The 21676-nt window shown below is 46.8% G+C and overlaps 1 protein-coding gene across 1 annotated transcript in view; it reads right to left on the bottom strand.

The window, feature by feature from the left end:
• The window catches only part of LOC115100985 (acetyl-CoA carboxylase 2-like), a 982255-nt gene that overhangs the window by 279066 nt on the left and 681513 nt on the right, over positions 1 to 21676 (bottom strand). The window contains 3 exon segments of the mRNA XM_029620121.1: positions 5975 to 6244; positions 13222 to 13344; positions 14279 to 14434. Of these exon segments, the coding sequence (XP_029475981.1) occupies positions 5975 to 6244; positions 13222 to 13344; positions 14279 to 14434 (549 nt within the window).

Below are 21676 nucleotides of genomic sequence, written 5' to 3'. Positions count from 1 at the left end.
GCCCGAAGAACCCTGTCTCCCAGTTGTCCGAGAGAGGAAGCTCGGACGTCCAGACGATAATGTCTGGTAAAAGTGTGAATTGACTTCCAAGTGGCCGCTCTACAGATTTCCTGAATTGGTACAGAAGAACTCTCAGCCCAGGAGGTCGCTTGGCCTCGTAGAGAGTGAGCCTTGATCACCAAAGGCAGAGACTTACCTACTCCAAGATATGCCGCTATGATCGCTCCCTTTAACCAGCAAGCAATAGACTGCTTCAAAGCCATACATCCCTTCCGAGGTCCCGACCAAAGGACAAATAAATGATCTGAGAGCCGGAACTCATTGGTTATCTCCAGATAGTGCAATAGGACTCGCTTTACATCCAACTTGCGAAGATCAGTCGATTCTGAGGAAGAAAAGGAAGGAAGGTCCACCGACTGATTAAGATGGAAACTGGAGACCACCTTAGGCAAGAAGGAAGGAACAGTACGCAAAGAAACCCCATCAGGCGAAAAACGAAGATATGGCTCTCGGCAGGAGAGAGCCTGCAACTCTGAAATTCGTCATGCAGAACTAATTGCCACCAGGAAAACTGTCTTAAGAGTGACATCCTTAAGGGTAGCCGAACGCAAATGTTCAAAGGGAGAGGAGCAGAGAGCTCGAAGCACCAGGTTCAAGTTCCACGAAGGACAAGGTGATCGGATTGGAGGTCTCAAGTGCTTGACCCCTCTGAGGAAGCGCAGAATATCCGGATGAGAAGACAGAAGACTGCCGTCTGTCCCCTGAAGGAAAGCCCCCAAAGCCGCCACCTGAACCCGGAGAGAATTATAGGCTAGCCCGAGATCCAATCCCGCCTGCAAGAAGGAAAGAATCTGTACCACTGAAGCCTGTGGAGCCTGAATGTGCTTGGAGACACACCATTCCTCGAAGACTTTCCATACCCGGACATAGGTAACCGACGTGGAAGTCTTCCGTGCCCGTAACATAGTGGAAATAACTGGTTCAGGATAACCGCAACGTCTTAACTTGCGCCTCTCAAAAGCCAGGCCGCAAGACAGAAGCGATCTGCCTCTGGAAAAAATATTGGACCCTGGCGTAGTAACCGCGGGAGGTGCCCCAGTCGAAGAGGATTCTCCATCGCCAACTGGAGGAGATCCGCGAACCACGGACGTCGAGGCCATTCCGGTGCCACGAGTATCACTGGACCCTGATGAGCTTCTATTCTTCGAATGACCTTTCCCACCAGAGGCCACGGTGGAAAGACATATAGAAGGGACTGTCGAGGCCAAGGAAGTACCAGTGCATCGACTCCTTCTGCACCGTGCTCCCTTCTTCGGCTGAAGAAGCGAGCTGCCTTTGCATTCCTGGCCGTTGCCATAAGGTCTAGGCGAGGAACTCCCCAGCGTTGGATGATCAGAGCCATCGCTTCCTCCAAGAGTTCCCATTCTCCCGGATCCAGGTGTTGTCGGCTGAGAAAATCCGCCTGTATGTTTTCGACGCCTGCTATGTGAGAGGCTGCTAGACGGAGAAGTTGACACTCCGCCCAATCCATTAGTCGGTCGATCTCTAATGACACCAACCGACTCTTTGTGCCTCCCTGATGGTTGATGTACGCCACCGTGGTAGCGTTGTCCGATAGGACTCGAACCGCTCTGAGACGTAGAAGGTGTAGGAAACCCCGTAGGGCAAGACGAGCTGCTCTGGCCTCTAAACGGTTTATGGGACAAGACGATTGTTCCTTTGACCACTTTCCCTGTATCGCACTGTCCTGACAGACCGCACCCCAGCCCGAGAGACTGGCATCTGTGGTCACTATGATCCAGTCTGGAGAATGCAGGGAAACACCTTGAGCTAGATTCAAGGGGTCCATCCACCACACAAGACTGCGTCTTGCAAAGTCTGGAATTGGAAGGATCACCTGGTATTCCCGGGACACTGGCTTCCAACGGGAAAGCAATGCCCTCTGAAGTGGTCGTAGGTGAGCAAACGCCCATGGCACTAGATCGATGGTGGAGGCCATGGTTCCTAGCACCTGAAGATAGTCCCACGCCCTCGGGAATTCGAGAAATAAGAACCTGATGATCTGCTCGCGCAGAGCCTGCGCCCTCTCTTGGGTGAGGAACACCATGGCAGCTCTTGTGTCGAAGTGGGCACCCAGAAAGTTCAAAGTCTGAGAAGGTTGAAGCTTGCTTTTTGTAAAATTGACTATCCACCCCAGGGTCTGGAGGAGCTGAATTACCCTGTCGACCGCCTGAATTCCCTGCGACTGCGATTTCGCCCTGATGAGCCAATCGTCCAGGTAAGGGTGTACCAGAATTCCTTCCCTCCTGAGAGCCGCTGCAACTACGATCATTATCTTTGTGAAAACTCGAGGTGCCGTGGCTAGGCCAAAAGGTAAAGCCCGGAACTGAAAGTGCTGATCTAACATCTTGAAGCGAAGATAACGTTGATGGGAAGGAAGAATCGGAATATGTAGGTATGCCTCCGTCAGATCCAAGGAGGCCAAGAATTCTCCCGGATGTACAGCCGCCAAGACCGAACGCAGCGTCTCCATGCGAAATCGAGGGACGCGGAGGGAGTTGTTGACTGTTTTGAGATCTAAAATTGGACGAAACGTACCTTCCTTCTTGGGCACTATGAAATAAATGGAATAGTGACCCCGTCCCAGTTCGGAGACCGGAACCGGCACAATTGCCCCCAAGGCAAGTAGACGATTTAAGGTCTGTCGAACTGCCTGGCGCTTGAGAAGAGACCCGCAAGGTGAGAACAGGAATCTGTTTGGTGGAGCGCGTACAAAATCTAACGCGTAGCCATGTCTTAGAATACTTAGAACCCACTGGTCTGAGGTTATTTGGACCCACGCCTTGTAGAAGAGCGCAAGTCGACCCCCCAGCCGGGGAATCGACTCGTGGGTCCGTCTGGCATCATTGAGATGACTTAGCCGAGGTGCCCGCACCTTGACCATCCTTACTGGGTCGACGGCCTCGAAAGGACCGATTCCAAGTGTGTGAACGAGATGAAGGGGGTCGAGGTGGTTGTTGTCTGGTGGGACGCCCTCTGCGTTGATTACGATATCGGCCTCTGTTAGGATTAAAAGACCTGTACGAACGTGGCCGATCCTCTGGTAACTTGTGAACTGTATTCTCATTAAGGGATTTAATAATCTGATCCAGGTCCTCACCAAACAGGTACTTGCCCTTAAAGGGGAGAGACCCAAGCCGCGTCTTGGATGAAGCATCCGCGGACCAATTCCTTAACCAAAGGAGGCGGCGCGCTGACACCGCTGCAACCATGGCTCTAGCTTGAACCCTAATAAGGTCATAGAGAGCATCAGCCCCATAAGCTACCACTGCCTCCAATCTTTCAGCCTGTTGAGCCTCAGAATCCGGCAGAGCCTGTGAAGTGAGCAGCTGTTGCACCCATCGGAGTCCTGCCCGCTGTGCTAACGAACTGCAGATAGCAGCTCGCATACCCTGAGCTGAAACCTCGAAAACTCTCTTTAAGAAGACTTCCAATTTCCTATCCTGAATATCTTTCAATGCTGTTCCGCCAGTGACAGGAATGGTGGTGTGTTTAGTCACAGCAGAAACAGCCGAATCCACAGCAGGGACCTTAAGAAGTTCCAAAAAATCCGCTGGCAAAGGATATAATTTGTCCATAGCCCTACTAACCCTAAGGTTAGCCTCAGGAGTGTCCCATTCTCTAGAAATTAGCTGTAGGATAGAATGATGCGTAGGAAAAGCCTTTGCTAGTGGACGAAGACCTGCTAAAAGAGGATCCCCCTTTTTAATATTAGGATCTGGAGCCACTGGGTCCGGAGGAGGGTCAATATCCATCTCCTGTAGGATGTGTGGTATAAGTTCCTCTAGTTCTCCAGCTTGAAAAATTCTGAGAACCCTGGGATCATCTCCCTCGACATGAGCCACCAGGGAAGGATCATCAGCGAGTGGATCCAGAGAGGGATCTCCACCCCCTACTGGCTGCGGAGCTGCTGGAGTGGGCAGGGAATCCCCAGAAATTCCTGGGCGTCCCTTCGGAGGAGAGGTGTCACCTTGGAGAAAGAGACTTCCCAGGGAAGGTATCGTACAAGGCAGCTTAGCTGGAGGAGGACCCCCTCCCCCCAGCAAGCTGTCTCTGCTGCATACAAATGCTCTGTGCATTAGGAGTACAAACTCAGGAGAGAAAAAATCATTTGAAGTTGTCCCAGGCCGAGACATAGGCTGAACTCCGGCAGCAGAGATAGGCAGAGTAGTAGAAAATTGAGCGTCTGTATGCTCCTCAGAGAAAACGTCGTTTGCAGCTGAGGACAAAATGGCCGCCGTTGCCGCGGACGACGGAAATGGAGCGTGTCTCTTTCGTTCCCCACAGTCCTGAAGACGCTCGACCTCCCTCGCAGGAGGGCTGTCTTCCCCTTCTGAAGACATACTGAGAGAAAAATTTTGGTCGGTACAGGTAAAATTGCTTATCGTAGTAAAGACACTGAAACCTGACAGGAGGGAGGAGGGGCAGCACGCGTGCGCGAAAAATCCAAACAGTCAAACGGTACAGAGAGACTGAAGGTCCGGCCTGGTTACCCACCCACCGACCCGAGAAAACAGTCGAGGAATGTGACCTCTCGACGGCAGGCGGCCCCGGGGAATATTATGTCGTGGGGCCGCGGGTCGGGAAAAAAACTTCGGACTGCCGTCCACCTCAAGGGTGGGGCGGGTACAAGCGGCTTCGGGCAAAAGGGGAGGGATCGGCACCACCGATGTGCTCCCTCGGACCTGAAAGCCCCGTAGTAGTTCTTTCTTTCCCCAATTAAACGACGTCCTAAAAACAAAAATTAAACACTTACCTCCAGCCCTGTAATAAAAAAGGGAAGAGGCAGGAAAGAAAGAAAAATAAGACAGAAACACAGCCTGTCAGCAAGAAAATTGTTCTCTGAGGAACAAAAAGGAATTGCTTTTTCTAAAACTAAATAGTTAAAATAAATTTAGTAGCAAGCAACTTGATCCCTCACAGCAAAATAAAATAAATAAGGAAAGAAGAAACCCTAAGGCTTGATGCTGGGGACCGCAGTGTCCCCTGCTCAACATCTGCTGGAGTCAGAACTATACTGGGGATTGAGCCAGGGGAGGCGTGGCTATAAGGGACCTCCCCTGGGAATTTTTTGTTCTGACTCCATCTGCTGGACGGGGGACATAATCCACCGTCTGGAATGATCCTGGTACGTACAGGGAACATCCCGTTCCCAACAGTGGCCAATCTAGGTCATAAGAACCTGGCAAGTACCCAAAAACTAAGTCTATTCCATGTTACTGTTAGAAAATAGCCACCGCTATTACTAGCAAGTCAACTTAATTAATAGCAGGTAATAGACTTCTCCTCCAAGAACTTATCCAATCCTTTTTTAAACACAGCTACACTAACCACCATCCTCTGGCAACAAATTCCAGAGTTTAATTGTGCTTTGAGTGAAAAAGAACTTTCGCCGATTAGTTTTAAATGTGCCACATGCTAACTTCATGGAGTGCCCCCTAGTCTTTCTATTATTTGAAAGAGTAAATAACCGATTCACATCTACCCGTTCTAGATCTCTAATGATTTTAAACACCTCTATCATATCCCCCCTCAGTCGTCTCTTCTCCAAGCTGAAAAGTCCTAACCTCTTTAGTCTTTCCTCATAGGGAGCTGTTCCATTCCCCTTATCATTTTGGTCACCCTTCTCTGTACCTTCTCCATTGCAACCATATATTTTTTGAGATGCGGCAACCAGAATTGTACACAGTATTCAAGGTGCAGTCTCACCATGGAGCGATACAGAGCCATTATCACATTTTCCGTTTTATTCACCATTCCCTTCCTAATAATTCCTAACATTCTGCTTGCTTTTTTGACTGCCGCAGCACACTGAACCGACGATTTCAATGTGTTATCCACTATGATGCCTAGATCTCTTTCTTGGGTATATTCAGGTGACAAATTTGGGTAAATTAGGTTCAAAGTGACCTACCTTGTAAGGATCTGCTGGGTCTACCCAGGCCACATGAAACATGTGCCTGAGCTCCTCTGCTAGGCCTATTCTTGCCCCGCTATTCGCTGCAATGTAAATCCTTGGAATGCCTTCTGCCCTTGCCAGCTCAGAGGCTCGCAAGAAAAGCTGGTCTTCTTGTGGTCCAAAAGAGCCAATCTTGTATGTAATATCATTACTGATAACGATAATATCTCGCCCTTTGGGATATTCTGGGGTTTTCAATTTCATCTTGAAAGCTACCATTCCAACCTAGATAAATATAAATCATAAAGCACTCAAAGAAAAAAAATCCATTCACATTTTTTTAATAAGAAAAAGCATCCAGAAGTTTACAACTTATTTCATTATCCTTATGACAGTAATTTGGATTTATGCATAATGTTTCATCCAAACAGGAATCTAACTCACACTACAATTAAAACATTTCTGAAATGCACCTAAAGCCACCTCTAAGGTTGAAAGTCTGACTTATAAGTTTGGTGACTTATCTATAGGTAAGATTCTAAAGGAGAGGGAATACGGAAATGTGTGTAACATTACTACAAGTACCTACTCATAGCTGAGTAAACATGACATACGTAGGTGAGAGTGACATCCAAAGAATTAGAGATGGGAACCCTGGACTCCCAGAACTTCTCCTGCTTCATAGTAAGGGACCTTCACTTTCAGTATTTATTTTGCCTAGGGATTTCAATGTTATAACAAAAAAAGTCAGTGGAAAAATGTCTGATATAAAACGTAAGAGAAAAATCAGTGGAAATGTCATGTTTTCACAGATTTCTTTTTTATTCTAATATTGAAATTACGAAGCAAAATAAAATAAAAACTGAAAATGAAGATCTCTACTCATATTTCATTGCTCTAACCACTAGACTACATCTCTTCCCATGACTGAAACTGAAGACTAGATAACACCTTTCATAAATTGCTGATTTATCGAGGGCTTATTCCATAATACATTTTGACTAATTATGTCCAAGGGGTTAATACTGAAAGTATTGATAAGGGGTATTTTGAGGGAAAATTAACACTTAAAAAAAAATAGCTCAGATGCTTTCTTTTTACAGGGCATTTCTGGCAACTTCCTGCCCACCCAGTCATTTATCGCAGCTTCTGAAGAGTGCTTTTTGTTGCACTATTTTATTCTCCTCCATTCAGTCCTACCATCATATCCACAGTCCTTGGCCAAAAGGCAAGAAAGGAAAATTGGTTCTTACTTGTTAATTGTACCAGATCAGTCCAGACACCTGGGATTTGCATCCCTGCCAGCAGACAGAGACAAAGTTTCACTGACATCATACTTAACCTAGTGTGCCACCTGCAGTCCTGTACCCATGCCAAGACGAGATCTCATTATCAAAACTTTAATTGCCAACTCCCAACTCTCCTCCCCCCCCCCAATGAACAGGAGGATGGTGACATGAATTAATAGAAAACTCTGATAAACAGCGAGGTAACCACCAACAACCCTGCAATCATACAAACCCATCAGAAAGACTCTCCTTCTTCAATGGACGGGTCTCTGGACTGATCTGTGATACTATACGAATGAAAATTAGCAGGTAAGAACCAATTTTTCTTCCCCTGTGCGTACCCAGATCAGTCCAGAACCCTGGGATGTACCTAAGCACCTTAAACTGGGTGGGACCCTGAAAGTCCCGCTAGCAGAACACCCTCACCAAACCTCATGGCGGTCGGAGTCCTGACATCCAAGCTATAGTGTCTGGCGAAAGTGTGCATCAACTTCCAAGTAGCTGCCCTGCAAATCTCCTGCAGACACACCAGCTGCGCTTCGACCCAAGAGGCCACCTGAGAACAAGTTGAGTGTGCCCTCAATCCCTCAGGCACCGGTCTACCCTTAGATATATATGCCAAACCAATTGCCTCCTTAAGCCAACACGTGATCATAGTTTTAGATGCTTGACACCCCTTCTTTGGACCATTCCAGAGAATGAAAAGGTGATCTGATCTACGAAAATCATTCGTAACCTTCAGATATCTTAACAATGCCTGCTTCACATCCAACATTCTAAGCTCACTTACATGAGAGGTGCAGAGGAATCCAAATCTGGAAGCACTGGAAGCTCCACGGTCTAATTAACATGGAACAATAGAAACATAGAAACATAGAAATGACGGCAGAAGAAGACCAAACGGCCCATCCAGTCTGCCCAGCAAGCTTCACACATTTTTTCTCTCATACTTATCTGTTTCTCTTAGCTCTTGGTTCTATTTACCTTCCTCCCCCACCATTGAAATATCTAGCTTGATTAGTTAGGGGTAGTAGGGGTAGTAACCGCCGCAATAAGCAAGCTACACCCATGCTTATTTGTTTAACCCAGACTATGTTATACAGTCCTTATTGGTTGTTTTTCTTCTCCCCTGCTGTTGAAGCAGGGAGCTATGCTGGAAATGCGTGATGTATCAGTCTTCTCCCATGCCGTTGAAGCAGAGAGCCATGCTGGATATGCATCGAAAGTGAAGTATCAGACACATTTGGTTGGGGTAGTAACCGCCGTAACAAGCCAGCTACTCCCCGCTTTGTGAGTGCGAACCCTTTTTTCTTCTCCCCTGTCGCTGAAGAGGAGAACTATGCTGAATATGCATTGAAGGTGAAGTATCAGGCTTATTTGGTTTGGGGTAGTAACCGCCGTAACAAGCCAGCTACTCCCCTCTTTGTGAGTGTAAATCCATTTTCCACATTTCCTCTTGCTGTTGAAGCTTAGAGTGATGTTGGAGTCACAGTAAGCATGTGTATGTTTATTGAATAAGGGTATTGTCTCCAGGCAGTAGCTGTCATTCTGGTGAGTCACCCACTCTTCATTGGCGGCCTCTTGACTTTATGGATCCACAGTGTTTATCCCACGCCCCTTTGAAGTCCTTCACAGTTCTGGTCTTCACCACATCCTCCGGAAGGGCATTCCAGGCGTCCACCACCCTCTCCGTGAAGAAATACTTCCTGACATTGGTTCTGAATCTTCCTCCCTGGAGCTTCAAATCGTGACCCCTGGTTCTGCTGATTTTTTCCTACGGAACAGGTTTGTCGTTGTCTTTGGATCATTAAAACCTTTCAAGTATCTGAAAGTCTGTATCATATCACCTCTGCTCCTCCTTTCCTCCAGGGTGTACATATTTAGATTCTTCAATCTCTCCTCGTACGTCATGCGATGAAGATCCTCCACCTTCCTGGTCGCCCTTCTCTGTACCGCTTCCATCTTGTCTTTGTCTTTTTGTAGATACGGTCTCCAGAACTGAACACAGTACTCCAGGTGAGGCCTCACCAAGGACCTGTACAAGGGAATAATCACTTCCCTTTTCTTACTCAATATTCCTCTCTCTATGCAGCCCAGCATTCTTCTGGCTTTTGCTATCGCCTTGTCGCATTGTTTCGCAGACTTCATATCGTTAGACACTATCACCCCAAGGTCCCTCTCCTGCTCCGTGCACATCAGCTTTTCCCCCCCCATCGAATACAGTTCATTCGGATTTCCACTCCCCATATGCATGACTTTGCACTTCTTGGCATTGAATCTGAGCTGCCATATCTTCGACCACTCTTCCAGTTTCCTTAGATCCAGTCTCATTCTCTCCACTCCTTCCGGCGTGTCCACTCTGTTGCTGATCTTCGTGTCATCCGCAAAAAGACAAACCTTACCTTCTATCCCGTCCGCAATGTCGCTCACAAAGATATTGAACAGGACTGGTCCCAACACCGATCCTTGCGGTACACCACTTAAAACCGCTCTCTCTTCAGAGAAGGTTCCATTTACCATCACACATTGTCTTCTGTCTGTCAGCCAATTTGCAATCCAGGTCACCACCTCGGCCCTCACTCCTAAGCTTCTGGTTTTATTCACCAGTCTCCTGTGCGGAACCGTATCAAAAGCTTTGCTGAAATCCAAGTATATGATATCAAGCGCTCTTCCTCGATCCAATTCCTTGGTTACCCAGTCAATGAAACCACTTTGGGCAGGAAGGAAGGCACCATATGCAGCAACACCTCTGACTCCAAAATTTGCAGAAAGGGATCAAGACATAAGAACATAAGAACATGCCATACTGGGTCAGACCAAGGGTCCATCAAGCCCAGCATCCTGTTTCCAACAGTGTCAATCCAGGCCATAAGAACCTGGCAAGTACCCAAAAACTAAGTCTATTCCATGCTACTGTTGCCAGTAATAGCAGTGGTTATTTTCTAAGTCAACTTAATTAATAGCAGCTAATGGACTTCTCCTCCAAGAACTTATCCAATCTTTTTTTAAACACAGCTATACTAACTGCACTAACCACATCCTCTGGCAACAAATTCCAGAGTTTAATTGTGCGTTGAGTGAAAAAACTTTCTCAGATTAGTTTTAAATGTGCCACATGCTAACTTCATGGAGTGCCCCCTAGTCTTTCTATTATCTGAAAGACTAAATAACTTCTTTAGTCTTTCCTCATAGGGGAGCTGTTCCATTCCCCTTATCATTTTGGTAGCCCTTCTCTGTACCTTCTCCATCGCAATTATATCTTTTTTGAGATGCGGCGACCAGAATTGTACACAGTATTCAAGGTGGGGTCTCACCATGGAGTGATACAGAGGCATTATGACATTTTCCGTTTTATTCACCATTCCCTTCCTAATAATTCCCAACATTCTGTATGCTTTTTTGACTGTTGTAGCACACTGAACTGATGATTTCAATGTGTTATTCACTATGACGCCTAGATCTCGTTCTTGGGTGGTAGTACCTAATATGGAACCTCCTCCAGCCCCTTGTCAGGAATTATCCTGAGTAGGCCTACATGCTCCTTGAAAGGACTGCTGCCTTCCTGCACTTTGTCATTGGGACGAAGTCGAAGAGCTGCTGTTGGACTGAAATCTCCTCGCATCCCGAAAACGAGAGTGAGGCAGGAAAGTCTTGCTGCCGGGCTTATTTTCCGGTAAGTCTCCCCAAATAGCAGCTTTCCTTTGAAAGGAAAATTGCTTTGCTGGGACCTGGACCATATATCAGCTGACCAATTATGCAGCCAAACAAGTCTCTGCGTCGCCACCTCGGCAAACCTATTACTGGTGGAAGATCTGTACAACTCGTCCAGTGCACCCCCACTTCCAAATGCGCTGCTTGTTTGACCTTGGATGAAGATCGTGACTCCTTCACCTGCATCTTCTGCACTCTGTGCAGACAGGCCCACTGCATAAAGCTGCTACAAATGGCTGCTCGCAGACTCAAAGCTGAGACCTCAACAATCTCCAGTTTTGATCTTGAGCATCCTTCAAGGTGGCAGACTTTGCCAATGGAATGATAGTCTTCTTTGTTACTGCTGAGAATGAAGCATCCACCTTCGGCATCTGCAAGAGCTTCAGCGTTTCCTCAGGCAATGGATACAACTTCGCAGATGCCCCACTGACCTTAAGACCTGACCCACTCCATGAATACCAGCTTCTTTACCTTCTTAGGCAAAGGAAAGGGTTTCGGGAGACTCCATAGCCCATCTAGGACCGGGTTCACCCCTTCATTATCCAATTCAAAACCTGGCTTTTCCAACTAGCCTTCAAGAAAGAGAGTGATGCAAGCATGTAAGCAAGCATGTAAATAAGAATAAGCGGACATATAGCACCAAGCACACAAATTCTAGTTATTACTGGAACTTAGCACACCACCAATTTTAACTGTAGTCAAACCAACAGGATAAATTGCTATAAAACATACAATCCCCCAATTGATTTTCTTCATATGCATAATCCTTATAAACTATATTAGTCTTTATATTGCTTGTTACCGAATAGTACTGGCACCACCTATGTAAATTGTGATCCATATTCTCTTTGATATTGGTGCACTATTGTAAACCATTATGATGGTAAATTACTTAATGACGGTATATAAAAACTCTTAAATACATAAATAAATAAATTCCTCCTGCGAGACCTTAATCCCTAGCCCCTCAGAAGCTGAGAAATACTCCGTCACCAAAAACTCGTCAAATCCGACTGACACCTCCCAGCAGGAGCCATCGGATCATCATCAGTATCCTATGCAGGCTCTCCTCTAGCAATTCCCTGAGAATAACTCACCTTGTTGGAATCCACAGGAAAATTTCTGAACATCTCCCAAACTGCCTCCAAGGCCCAGGAGACGGAAGACACCCCCCCCCCCCCCCCCCACAAGATTTCCCTGGAGGCTTTCCTTCGTGCCTCTTAGTTGGTGCAAAGACTTCTGGGGCAGCTGCCACTTTCCTCCTGCCCCCTACTTGGCTAAATAAGCCTTGTGGAGTTGAAGTCAAAGGCGCTGAAAAGGCTTCCATATGACTGGCATTCCCGCTAACTGCTTCTTCAGCAGGCTCCCCCACGGTGTCTTAATGCTCAGGCGAACCCTGCCCCACCAGCAACAGTGGGGAAGGCGAATACCTATCCTGCCTGGAAGCTGCCTGCTTAAGACCACTCGGTGTCAAAATGGCCACCACTCTCTTGGAGTCCTCCGAGGCCTGCACAGCAATCCCCAATGATCAGGTGACCTGCTGAATGGAGCTTCCACAGAAGTTCCTCACTTCCGGGCATACATCTTGCATCCAGCGCACCTGCAGAAAGACTCAATCCTCTCTCTCCACAGGCACGACATGACCTCCTGCGGTCAATGGCCTGCACAGTGCAGTTAAAATGGCCCCTACACACGCGGCCTTTCCAGTCCCCAGGCAGGCAATCGCATGTGCTCGCTTCCTCACCATCCTGCTATGGCTCTCACAGCCCAGACACCAGCGTTAATTCTGTCACCTCATGCTGCTCTTTTCCTGACTCATGGCTGAACTTTATTTTTTTGAGGTTTTCAACCCTCTGGATGCTTTGGGTCAAGACTGCCAGGGATAACCAACACTCCATTCACTCAGCTCCACCCGAGGGATGGCCCATAAAGGAACCCAACACCTCTGGGAGCTAATCCTCTTCAACTCCTTTTCCTTTTTTGGTAACTCCAGAGTGCATGGTTTTGTACCTCTACCATCTGCTGGAGTCAGAGAAATACTGAGTGGACCGCAGGTTGCACTCTCGGTTATATAGTAGTGTTTCAAAGTTTTTTTTCTCTGCCTCTATTTGCTGAAGGGATGCAAGACCCACTTGTCTAGTCTGACCTTGGGTACAAACAGAAACACTGCTTTATGGTGACAGATTGAGCCATTTGATCCAAGGGTCGTAAAACCATTTCTTGATTATCAGCTCTTGACCCACTACCCTTTTTAACTCATACCTCATTTCCTCCCGGCAGCCTGTTCATCTGCACCAGCTGTCCCTGCGAGTCCAAAACCAGTTCTGTGTAAGTCAATACATCTTTTGGACACGTTTCAACAGAACCCCATAATTTAAAGAGAGCCTGCAAAAAAGCAGTTAACAGATTTTAATTATAAAATACAGTAGTAGTGTATCAAAGAGACAATATTCTAAATATCAAATCATAGAATAAATGCATTCATCAGCTCATTCCAGGATACATTGTAAAGTGACTCTTGCCTTTGCCAATTCAGGATCGTTCTGTTTGTGACTCAGTAAGTCCTAACCTTCTTCCCCAAAATTCACTCTTTTCTCAAGGCATACATCTTGCTTAACAGCAAGGGCTAAATATCTAAACTGCTTCCCTCTCCTCTTATCACCTTAGTGACAAGCTCCAACAATCTCATGGTGCTTCCAGGTCCTATTTGTTGTCACTCATTCCAGTAACAGGCCATAGTGAGATGTTCTGTCTGCTGTTTCAAGCCCAGGCCATATTGGGATTACCAGGACTGGAGGAAAATTTCATTTATTTATTTATTTATTTATTTTTAATTTTTATATACCGGAATTCCTGTATGCAATACAAATCAGTCCGGTTTACAAGTAACGAAAAGGTTGCCCTGGTCTGGTAGATTAGACTGGGGTTTTTTACATAGAACATAGAATGACAACAATCAACTATTGAACATTATTACAAGGAACAGTGAAAGTAACAATAGTATTTAACAAACCTATAATATTATTATAACATTATTCGTGTTCACGTTTTACAAGGAACTTTGGTAGCGTAAATAGTCTGCAAGTAATCGGTTAAATAATATAATATGAAAAGGATGACTTAAATAAATAGATATTGTGAATAATCAAGTCCGTGTATGAAATTGAGTGTCAATTTTCATGACAACATTGAATTACATCTGTAATATTCCTTGGAACACTGCACTACTTGACCAGGTAACCCCTCAAGAAACAAAGAAAGGTGAAGAAAAATAAACAAGGTTGCATTTAAGTATTTTAAGACTAAATCTAATACTCACTTGTCTGAACATTTCTGGAAAGTCATACACATAGGTAGTGCCTAGAGTTTGCGCCTGAAATCTCTTGGACTGTAATTGATCCTTAGTGACATATGGGGTGTTGATCAGCATTCCATGCATCTGGCCTTGCTTGTCACCATAAGAGTGGAACATAATCTAATGACAAAGCAAAAGTACAACATAACATTATTTAAATCAACTTACTGAACAAGGGCTGCTTTGGGCTATAGAAATTAAGATGCAAATGTAAAAAAACAATGCCTCTGAAACCCACTTACAGGTGAAAAGCTAGCACAATATAGCTTTGGCTTACAGGGCAACTCAGAAATAGGATAAAGTTTTGATTAAAAGGGAAGTTATGGATGCTCAGTATGTAAAGCAGAGATGCTTACCTGTAACAGGTGTTCTCAGAGGACAGCAGGATGTAAGCCCTCACACATGGGTGACAACATCAGATGGAGCCCAGATATGGAAAACATGTCAAAGTTTCTAGAACTTTGACTTGGCACACTAAGCATGCCCTAAACACTCATCTATGCAGGGGATCCCTCTCGAGTCTTATAACACAGAATTATATATATAACTGAAAATTAGGAGAAACCCAACCCTGCAGGGGTTGGGTTTCGTGGGGACTAACATCCTGCTGTTCTCAGAGAACACCTCTTAAAGGTAAGTAACTCTGCTTTCTCCAAGGACAAGCAGGATGGTAGTCCTCACATATGGGTGAATCCCTAGATACAAGCTGTTTCCAACACAAAAAGGGAACCAACAAACACCCAACCAAGTGGCAACAGGCACAACAATAGTGCTGTTGGTAATAGAGGGGGGAGACAGCCTGAACAATTGGCTCTAGGCAGAGAGAGTTGGGTTCTACATCTCAAACAGGTTCTGAAGGACAGACTGGCTGAACCTATTGTCGCGTCGGCCATCCCTATCCAAACAATAATGCAACATGAATGTGTGGAGAGAACTCCACATCACAACCTTGCAGATATCCTCCATAGGAACTGCTCACAAGTGGATCTCCGATGCTGCCATGGCTCTGACAGAATTGAGCATTAACATGACCCGCAAGATGCAGTCCTGCCTGGGCATAACAGATGGAGATGCAATCTGCTAGCCAACTGGATAGTGTCTGTTTGGCAATGGCAATGTCAAACTATTCCTATTAAAAGAAATAAAAAGTTGGGTGGACTATCTATGAGCTTCTGTCTGCTGCAGATAGAAGACTAAGGCTCACTTGCAGTCCAAACTGTGCAGTGCTTGTTCGCCTTGGTACAAATGGGGCCTGGGAAAGAATGCTGGCAGGACAATGGACTGGTTAAGATGGAATTCTGTCACCACCTTTGGAAGGAACTTAGGGTGTGTATGCAAGTGGATAAGTCACTAAGTCCTGGAGCTCGCTGACCTTGAGCACTAAGGTGAATGCCACCAAAAATATGACCTTCCAGGTCAGGTACTTCAGGTCACAGGTTTGCAGTGGCTCAAAAGGAGCTTTCATCAGCTGAGCTAACTCCACGTTGAGGACCCAAGACACAGTGGGAGGCCTTAGGGGAGGCTTCAATTGAAGCAGGTCCTGCATAAAACGTATAACTATAGGCTGTACAGAGATGGGCGTACCATCTACACGTTGGTGGTATGTGCCAATTGCACTGAGATGAACTCTAATGGAGTCGGTTTTTAAAGCCAGCTTCCGATAAGTGTAGAAGGTAATCAAAAAGATTTTGTGTGGGGTAGGAGAACAGATCTAGGGCCTTATGCTCACACCACACTGAAAACCTCCTCCACTTCAGCCCATAGGACTTTTTTAATGGAAGGCTTTCTGGAAGCCACCAGTACCAGAGACACATCCTCAAAGATCAAGCAGTTGCAGAATTAACCTGTCAACATCCAGGCTGTGAGCGATAGGGCCTGGAGGTTGGGATGCCGCAATCTGCCTCAATCTTGTGTGATGAGATCTGGGGAAGTCTCCAGACTGCAGAGCTGCTTACCTGTAACAGGTGTTCTCCCAGGAAAGCAAGATGTTAATCCTCACATATGGGTGACATCATCAGATGGAGTCCTGTCACGGAACACTTTTGTCAAAGTTTCTAGAACTTTGACTGGCACACTGAGCATGCCCAACATGCCACTAACCCTGCAGCCAGCAGGGGTCCCCCTTCAGTCTCGTTTGTAGCAAAAGTATGAGCGAAAAATAAAATAAAATAAAATAAAACGTAAGTGAACCCAACTCTGCAGGGTGGCGGGCAGGTTTCGTGAGGACTAACTCTGCTTTCTCCCAGGACAAGCAGGGTGGTAGTCCTCACATATGGGTGAATAGCAAGCTAGATGCTGAGTCATACGTATGAGGCCAAGCAGCACCGAACATGTGCAAAAGGCACAACAACTGGGATGCAGTTGGCAAGGATGAAACTTTATTAATTAAGATCACTATACTGGGTTCTTATGCAATCTCAAAATCAAACAAATAACCCAGTGGATCCTCTTTATATCTCAAATATTATTGCTGTAATCACCCAGCCCCTGTCCTGTTGTAGCTTCACGAGAATCTTGCTTATTAGCTGAATCGGAAGATACGTATAAAGCAGGCCTTTGTTCCAGGGACGGGCGAAGGCATCCCTGGCTGGTGCATGCCGGTCCCTGTGTAGAGAGCAGCAGCTTTCCACCTTGTGGTTCTGACTGGACGCAAAGAGGTCGATGGTCGGATGACCCCACCGGTGGAAGATTCTGCTTGCAACCGAGGGATCCAGAGACTATTCGTGGGGCTGGAAATGTCGGCTGAAGTGATCCGCCAGTGCATTCTGTGCGCCCACTAGATAAGTGGCTCGCAGAAGAATGGAATGTGACAGGACCCAGGCCCAAATCTGTGCCACCTCCTGGCAAAGCAGATAACAGCCCGTGCCCCCCTGTTTGTTCAGGTACCACATTGCAACCTGGTTGTCTGTTTGAATCAGAACAACTTTGTTGGAGAGGTAATCCTGAAATGCATAAAGGGCATACCGCATTGCTCGAAGCTCCAGAAAGTTGATTTGATGGGTCGTTTTGGATTTTGTCCAAGTCTGTTGAGTTTGAAGGCCTTGGACGTGGGCTCCCCAACCTAGGTTGGAGGTGACCGTAGTTAAGGTCACCTGAGGAGTCGGTTGCTGGAAAGGAAGACCCACTTGTAAGTTGGCTTTGTGTGTCCACCAGGCAAGGGACAGACGAAGTTGGTTGGTTATGTGTACCATGGACGACAGCAGCTGAGTAGCTTGTCGCCACTGGGATTTCAGAGTCCATTGGGTCACTCATGGCAAGGCGTGCTATAGGGGTGACATGGTCAGTTGATGCCATGTGGTCAAGCAACATGAGTAGCTGGCCAGCTGAGGCTCTTTTTCGATGGCGGATAAAGCTGGCAAGGTTGGACAGCATAATCGCATGGTCGTTGGGTAAGAATGCTCTGGACAGTGTCGTGTCTAGATCTGCTCCTATAAAGGAGAGAAGATGAGACAGTGGCAATTGGGATTTGGGGTAATTTATTAGAAATCCCAATGAGTTTAGAAGCCTTATGATAAGACCGAGAGTGTCAAGGCTCCTTGTTTTGTCTGGCTTTTTATGAGCCAGTCGTCCAGGTATGGAAAAACGTATATGCCTCTGCGGTGTAACTGCTCAGTCATGACTGTCAAGCACTTGGTAAGGACTCGAAGTGCCGAGGCTAGGCCGAATGGTAGTACCTTGTATTGATAGTGACTGCAGCCCACCACAAATCACAGATATTTGCGATGAGGAGGAGAGATCGCAATATGGGTGTATGCGTCTTGAAGTTCCAGAGAGCAGAGCCAATCCCCTTGTTGAAGTAGAGGAAGCATGGTGCCCAGGGATACCATCCTGAACCGTTCCTTGCGAAGAAATGTATTCAAGGCACAGAGGTCCAGAATAGGCCAGAGGCCGCCGGTCTTTTCTGGAATAAGGAAATATCTGGAGTAGAACCCTTTTCTCTGCTGATTCGGTGGAACCGGTTCCACGGCTCTGACAGACAGAAAAGTTGAGAGCTCTCACTCGAGTTTTCCTGTATGGTCGTCCCAACTCCAGGATGGATTGGGTGGGAAGTCCAGGGGTATTTTTGAAAAATGTAGATAGTAACCATGGGTTACGATGGACAGTGCCCACTGGTCTGTGGTGATTGCATGCCAATTTGTTGCAAAGTGGCACAGGCGGCCCCCCTCTGGACTATGGCTGCTGCTCTCTGGGAAAGAGTCAAAATCCAGACTCGGGGCCAGCTTGTGCAGCTGGCTGTAGTCTAGATGCTCTAGTTTGGCGTGCATATCCCTTCTGAGGTGCCCAAGCCAGTCAGCACTGGATGCAGGAGAATAAGATCTGCGAGGTCTGTAGAATTGTTTCTTGGGATCTCTATGCGTGATCTTGCTGACTACGGAAGGAACATCTGGGGAGACAGTTGACAACTGGCACAGGGTCTCATGATGGTCCTTTAACTGGGCCACTGTGTCCTGGATCATATCCCTTAACAGTTTGTCTCCGATACAGGGTAGATCTGCCAGTTTGTCCTGCACTTCCAGGCGTAGGTCTGAGGCTTTAAGCCAGGCCCAGCGTCTAGCACTTATGCCCGCTGCCTAGACTCTGGATGCTGTTTCAAAAGAATCGTAAGCAGCTCTGACTTCATGTTTACCTGCTTCCATTCCTTTTTGTAGGATGGAGGATAAGGCTTCTTGTTGCTGTGGTAGTTTCTCCGCAATCTCTTGGACTTGTTTCCAGAGATTTCTATTATATTGGGTCATGTATAGTTGATATGCTGCAATTCTCGATATCAACATGGACCCTTGCAAAATCCTTCATCCCAACGCATCCAATGTTTTCTGTTCCTTACCAGGAGGGGTAGAAGAATGTGGACGTGACCGTTTAGCCTTTTTCTGAGCTGATTCCACAACTACAGAGCAGTGGGGCAGCTGACTCTTTTGAAAACCTGGGGCTTACTGAACCAGGTAAGTAGCATCTGTCTTTTTATTGACTGGGCTTACCGTACCTTGATGTTCCCACAGGTGGTGCATGAAGTCCAAAAGAACTTCATGCACCGGTATTGCCATTATTTCTTTTGGAGCATCTACAAATTGTAAGACCTCCAACATTTTAGGGCGAGCATCTTCCTCCGTGACCAGTATAAAAGGTATAGTCTCAGACATCTCTTTGAGAAAACTGGCAAAGGAGAGGTCAGTTGGAGGAGATCTTCGCCTTTCCACCAGCGGTGAAGGCTCTGAGAGTAGGTCCTTGGATGTCCGTGATGAATCATCTGAGGATGCATCACCACATGGATTATAGGGACTTTCCCCTTCTCCCGATGGAGGAAGCATGCCAAAGCCGAGAGAGAGGGAAGGCATCGATGGATGCTGCCTTGGCATCAAGGGCATTGGCGCCTATTAGGTGCGCTTGGGTACTGGTAGCCCCGATGGCTCTGGCATCAACGGTTCCCGTGGAGGGACGTTACCGGGAATTGATCCTTCCTCCTCCGAGGAACCCGGTACTGGAATCAGGACCTGCGGAGGCCTTGATAGATGACTCGATGCCAGCGTGTTTGCTGGGAGAGGAGTCGATAAGGCACCGATGAGCGTATGGAGGCACTAGAGGAGTGCTGCAACCATTGAGGGAGCTGGTTCCAGGGCCGGTATGGGGGCCGGCACCGGTGGCGATTGGAAGCCTCGTAAGGCTTTAAGCACTGCCTCTTGGACCATGTGGTCTAATTCCTCCCAGGAAGCTGGCATGGGTGGCACAGCGATCGGGGTTGGAGGCAGGCTAGGCGTCACCGTTGGGGCCTGTGGAGGCTCGGTGCCCGGCATCGGTGGGGAACGCCTAGGGGTCCCGGGTCCAGAGGAGTATGTGGGCTCCCCTCCCCGGGCTCTCTTTACAGGCGGCTCGATGTCGGCACTGGTCGGGGATGCCCATCGGTGCCGATGTTTCCCTCGGGGCTCGGTCCGGTCTTTCCCCGGCCCCAAGGACGATAATGCCGATGTCCTCGATGGAGTCAGTGACGGACGGTCACCCTTTCCACGGTGCTCATGGCAAATAGTCTCCGAGGTCGATAAACCCTCCAAGATCGGCAGGGTTGCGGCTCTAAAAGATGGCCAAGACCGAAAGCTAGAGATCTTGCTAAAGAAGCTGTATGAGGTCACAGCTCTGAGCCTTAGAGCTGCAGTCCATGCTAGCCTAATGCAGAGAGCCTGTTGATACTAGATGCAGTGTAATTGGTCAGTGGATGTGTGGTCAAAAATGCAGCTTTGTAATCTCCCATTCAAAGGAAAGTTGATTTGGTGGAATTGAAAGGGAACAAATTGCCCGAAGATAAGAAAGTGAGCAAGAAGACCTTTCTGTTGCACACTGCTTTCAGGAAATGAGGAGATTAAGCTCCAACAGGAGTTCTTCCAGATTCGTGCAGAAGCAGGGTTCAGGAAGGCAACAGTCCTTTCAAGGGACACATACAGGCCAGAAATAACTCTAGAGGGGCTAAGTCCATGTAATGAAAGCAGTATGGTCCACTCCTCCCTGGAAGTGTTGGAGGAAGGTTATTCCTTTTTACGAGGAGTGGACCAGAATCGCTTCCAATCAGTGGGTACTGGAAGTGATAAGGGACGGCTAAGCCTTAGTGTTATTGTGCCCCATCAAGGAAGCCTATGTGGTGTCTTGTTGTGCTTCACCCATCAAGTGGGCGGCGATGTGGGGCATGTTGCTGAGGCTGCAGCACCTGGAAACCAACGTCCCGGTTCCTTGGGGAGAACAAGGTCGAGGAAGATATTCGGTTTACTTCATGATTCTCAAAAAGGAGGGTTCCTTTCGGCCTATTCTAGATCTGCAAAATCAATGCGTCCTTGCATGTGCTGCACTTTCGTATGAAGACGCTGCTGATGGTGATTGCAGTGTTGCGCAAGAGGAAGTATCTCGCATCCTTGGATCTATCGGAGGCATATCTACTGTATGGATAGCAATATAATGGAAGTTGCTAGAAGGTACGAGAATGTGAAGAAGATACCGGAATGTGCAAACGAAACTTAAAAACAGACAAAGGAATGGATCCAGCTTCTGCGCATGTCACAAGCTACACGAGGAACAGTGTTAAAATCCCTAGTATCACTACAAACAATGCCAAAACTGAAAATCCCTTGTCCAATAATACTTATTTTTCAAAAATCACAAGAGGATGTTACTGTTCTGCTCACTAATTTATCAGTACATATACCTAATCATATTGATTAAATATCTTTATTTCATAAAGTCTATATTCACAATGTTTTCACTGTATTCAAACCAACATACACACCTCATTCACACTAAACATATACTAGTTCATATAAAAACATCACACTTATTTCATACACCAAATGTGCACATCCCATAAGTCCAAACATGAATGCTAAC

Source organism: Rhinatrema bivittatum, chromosome 11, assembly GCF_901001135.1.
Source record: "Rhinatrema bivittatum chromosome 11, aRhiBiv1.1, whole genome shotgun sequence".
NCBI classification, from domain to species: domain Eukaryota; kingdom Metazoa; phylum Chordata; class Amphibia; order Gymnophiona; family Rhinatrematidae; genus Rhinatrema; species Rhinatrema bivittatum.
Note: the sequence above shows the minus strand (reverse complement) of the source record. Positions and strands in the feature narration are given on the sequence as shown.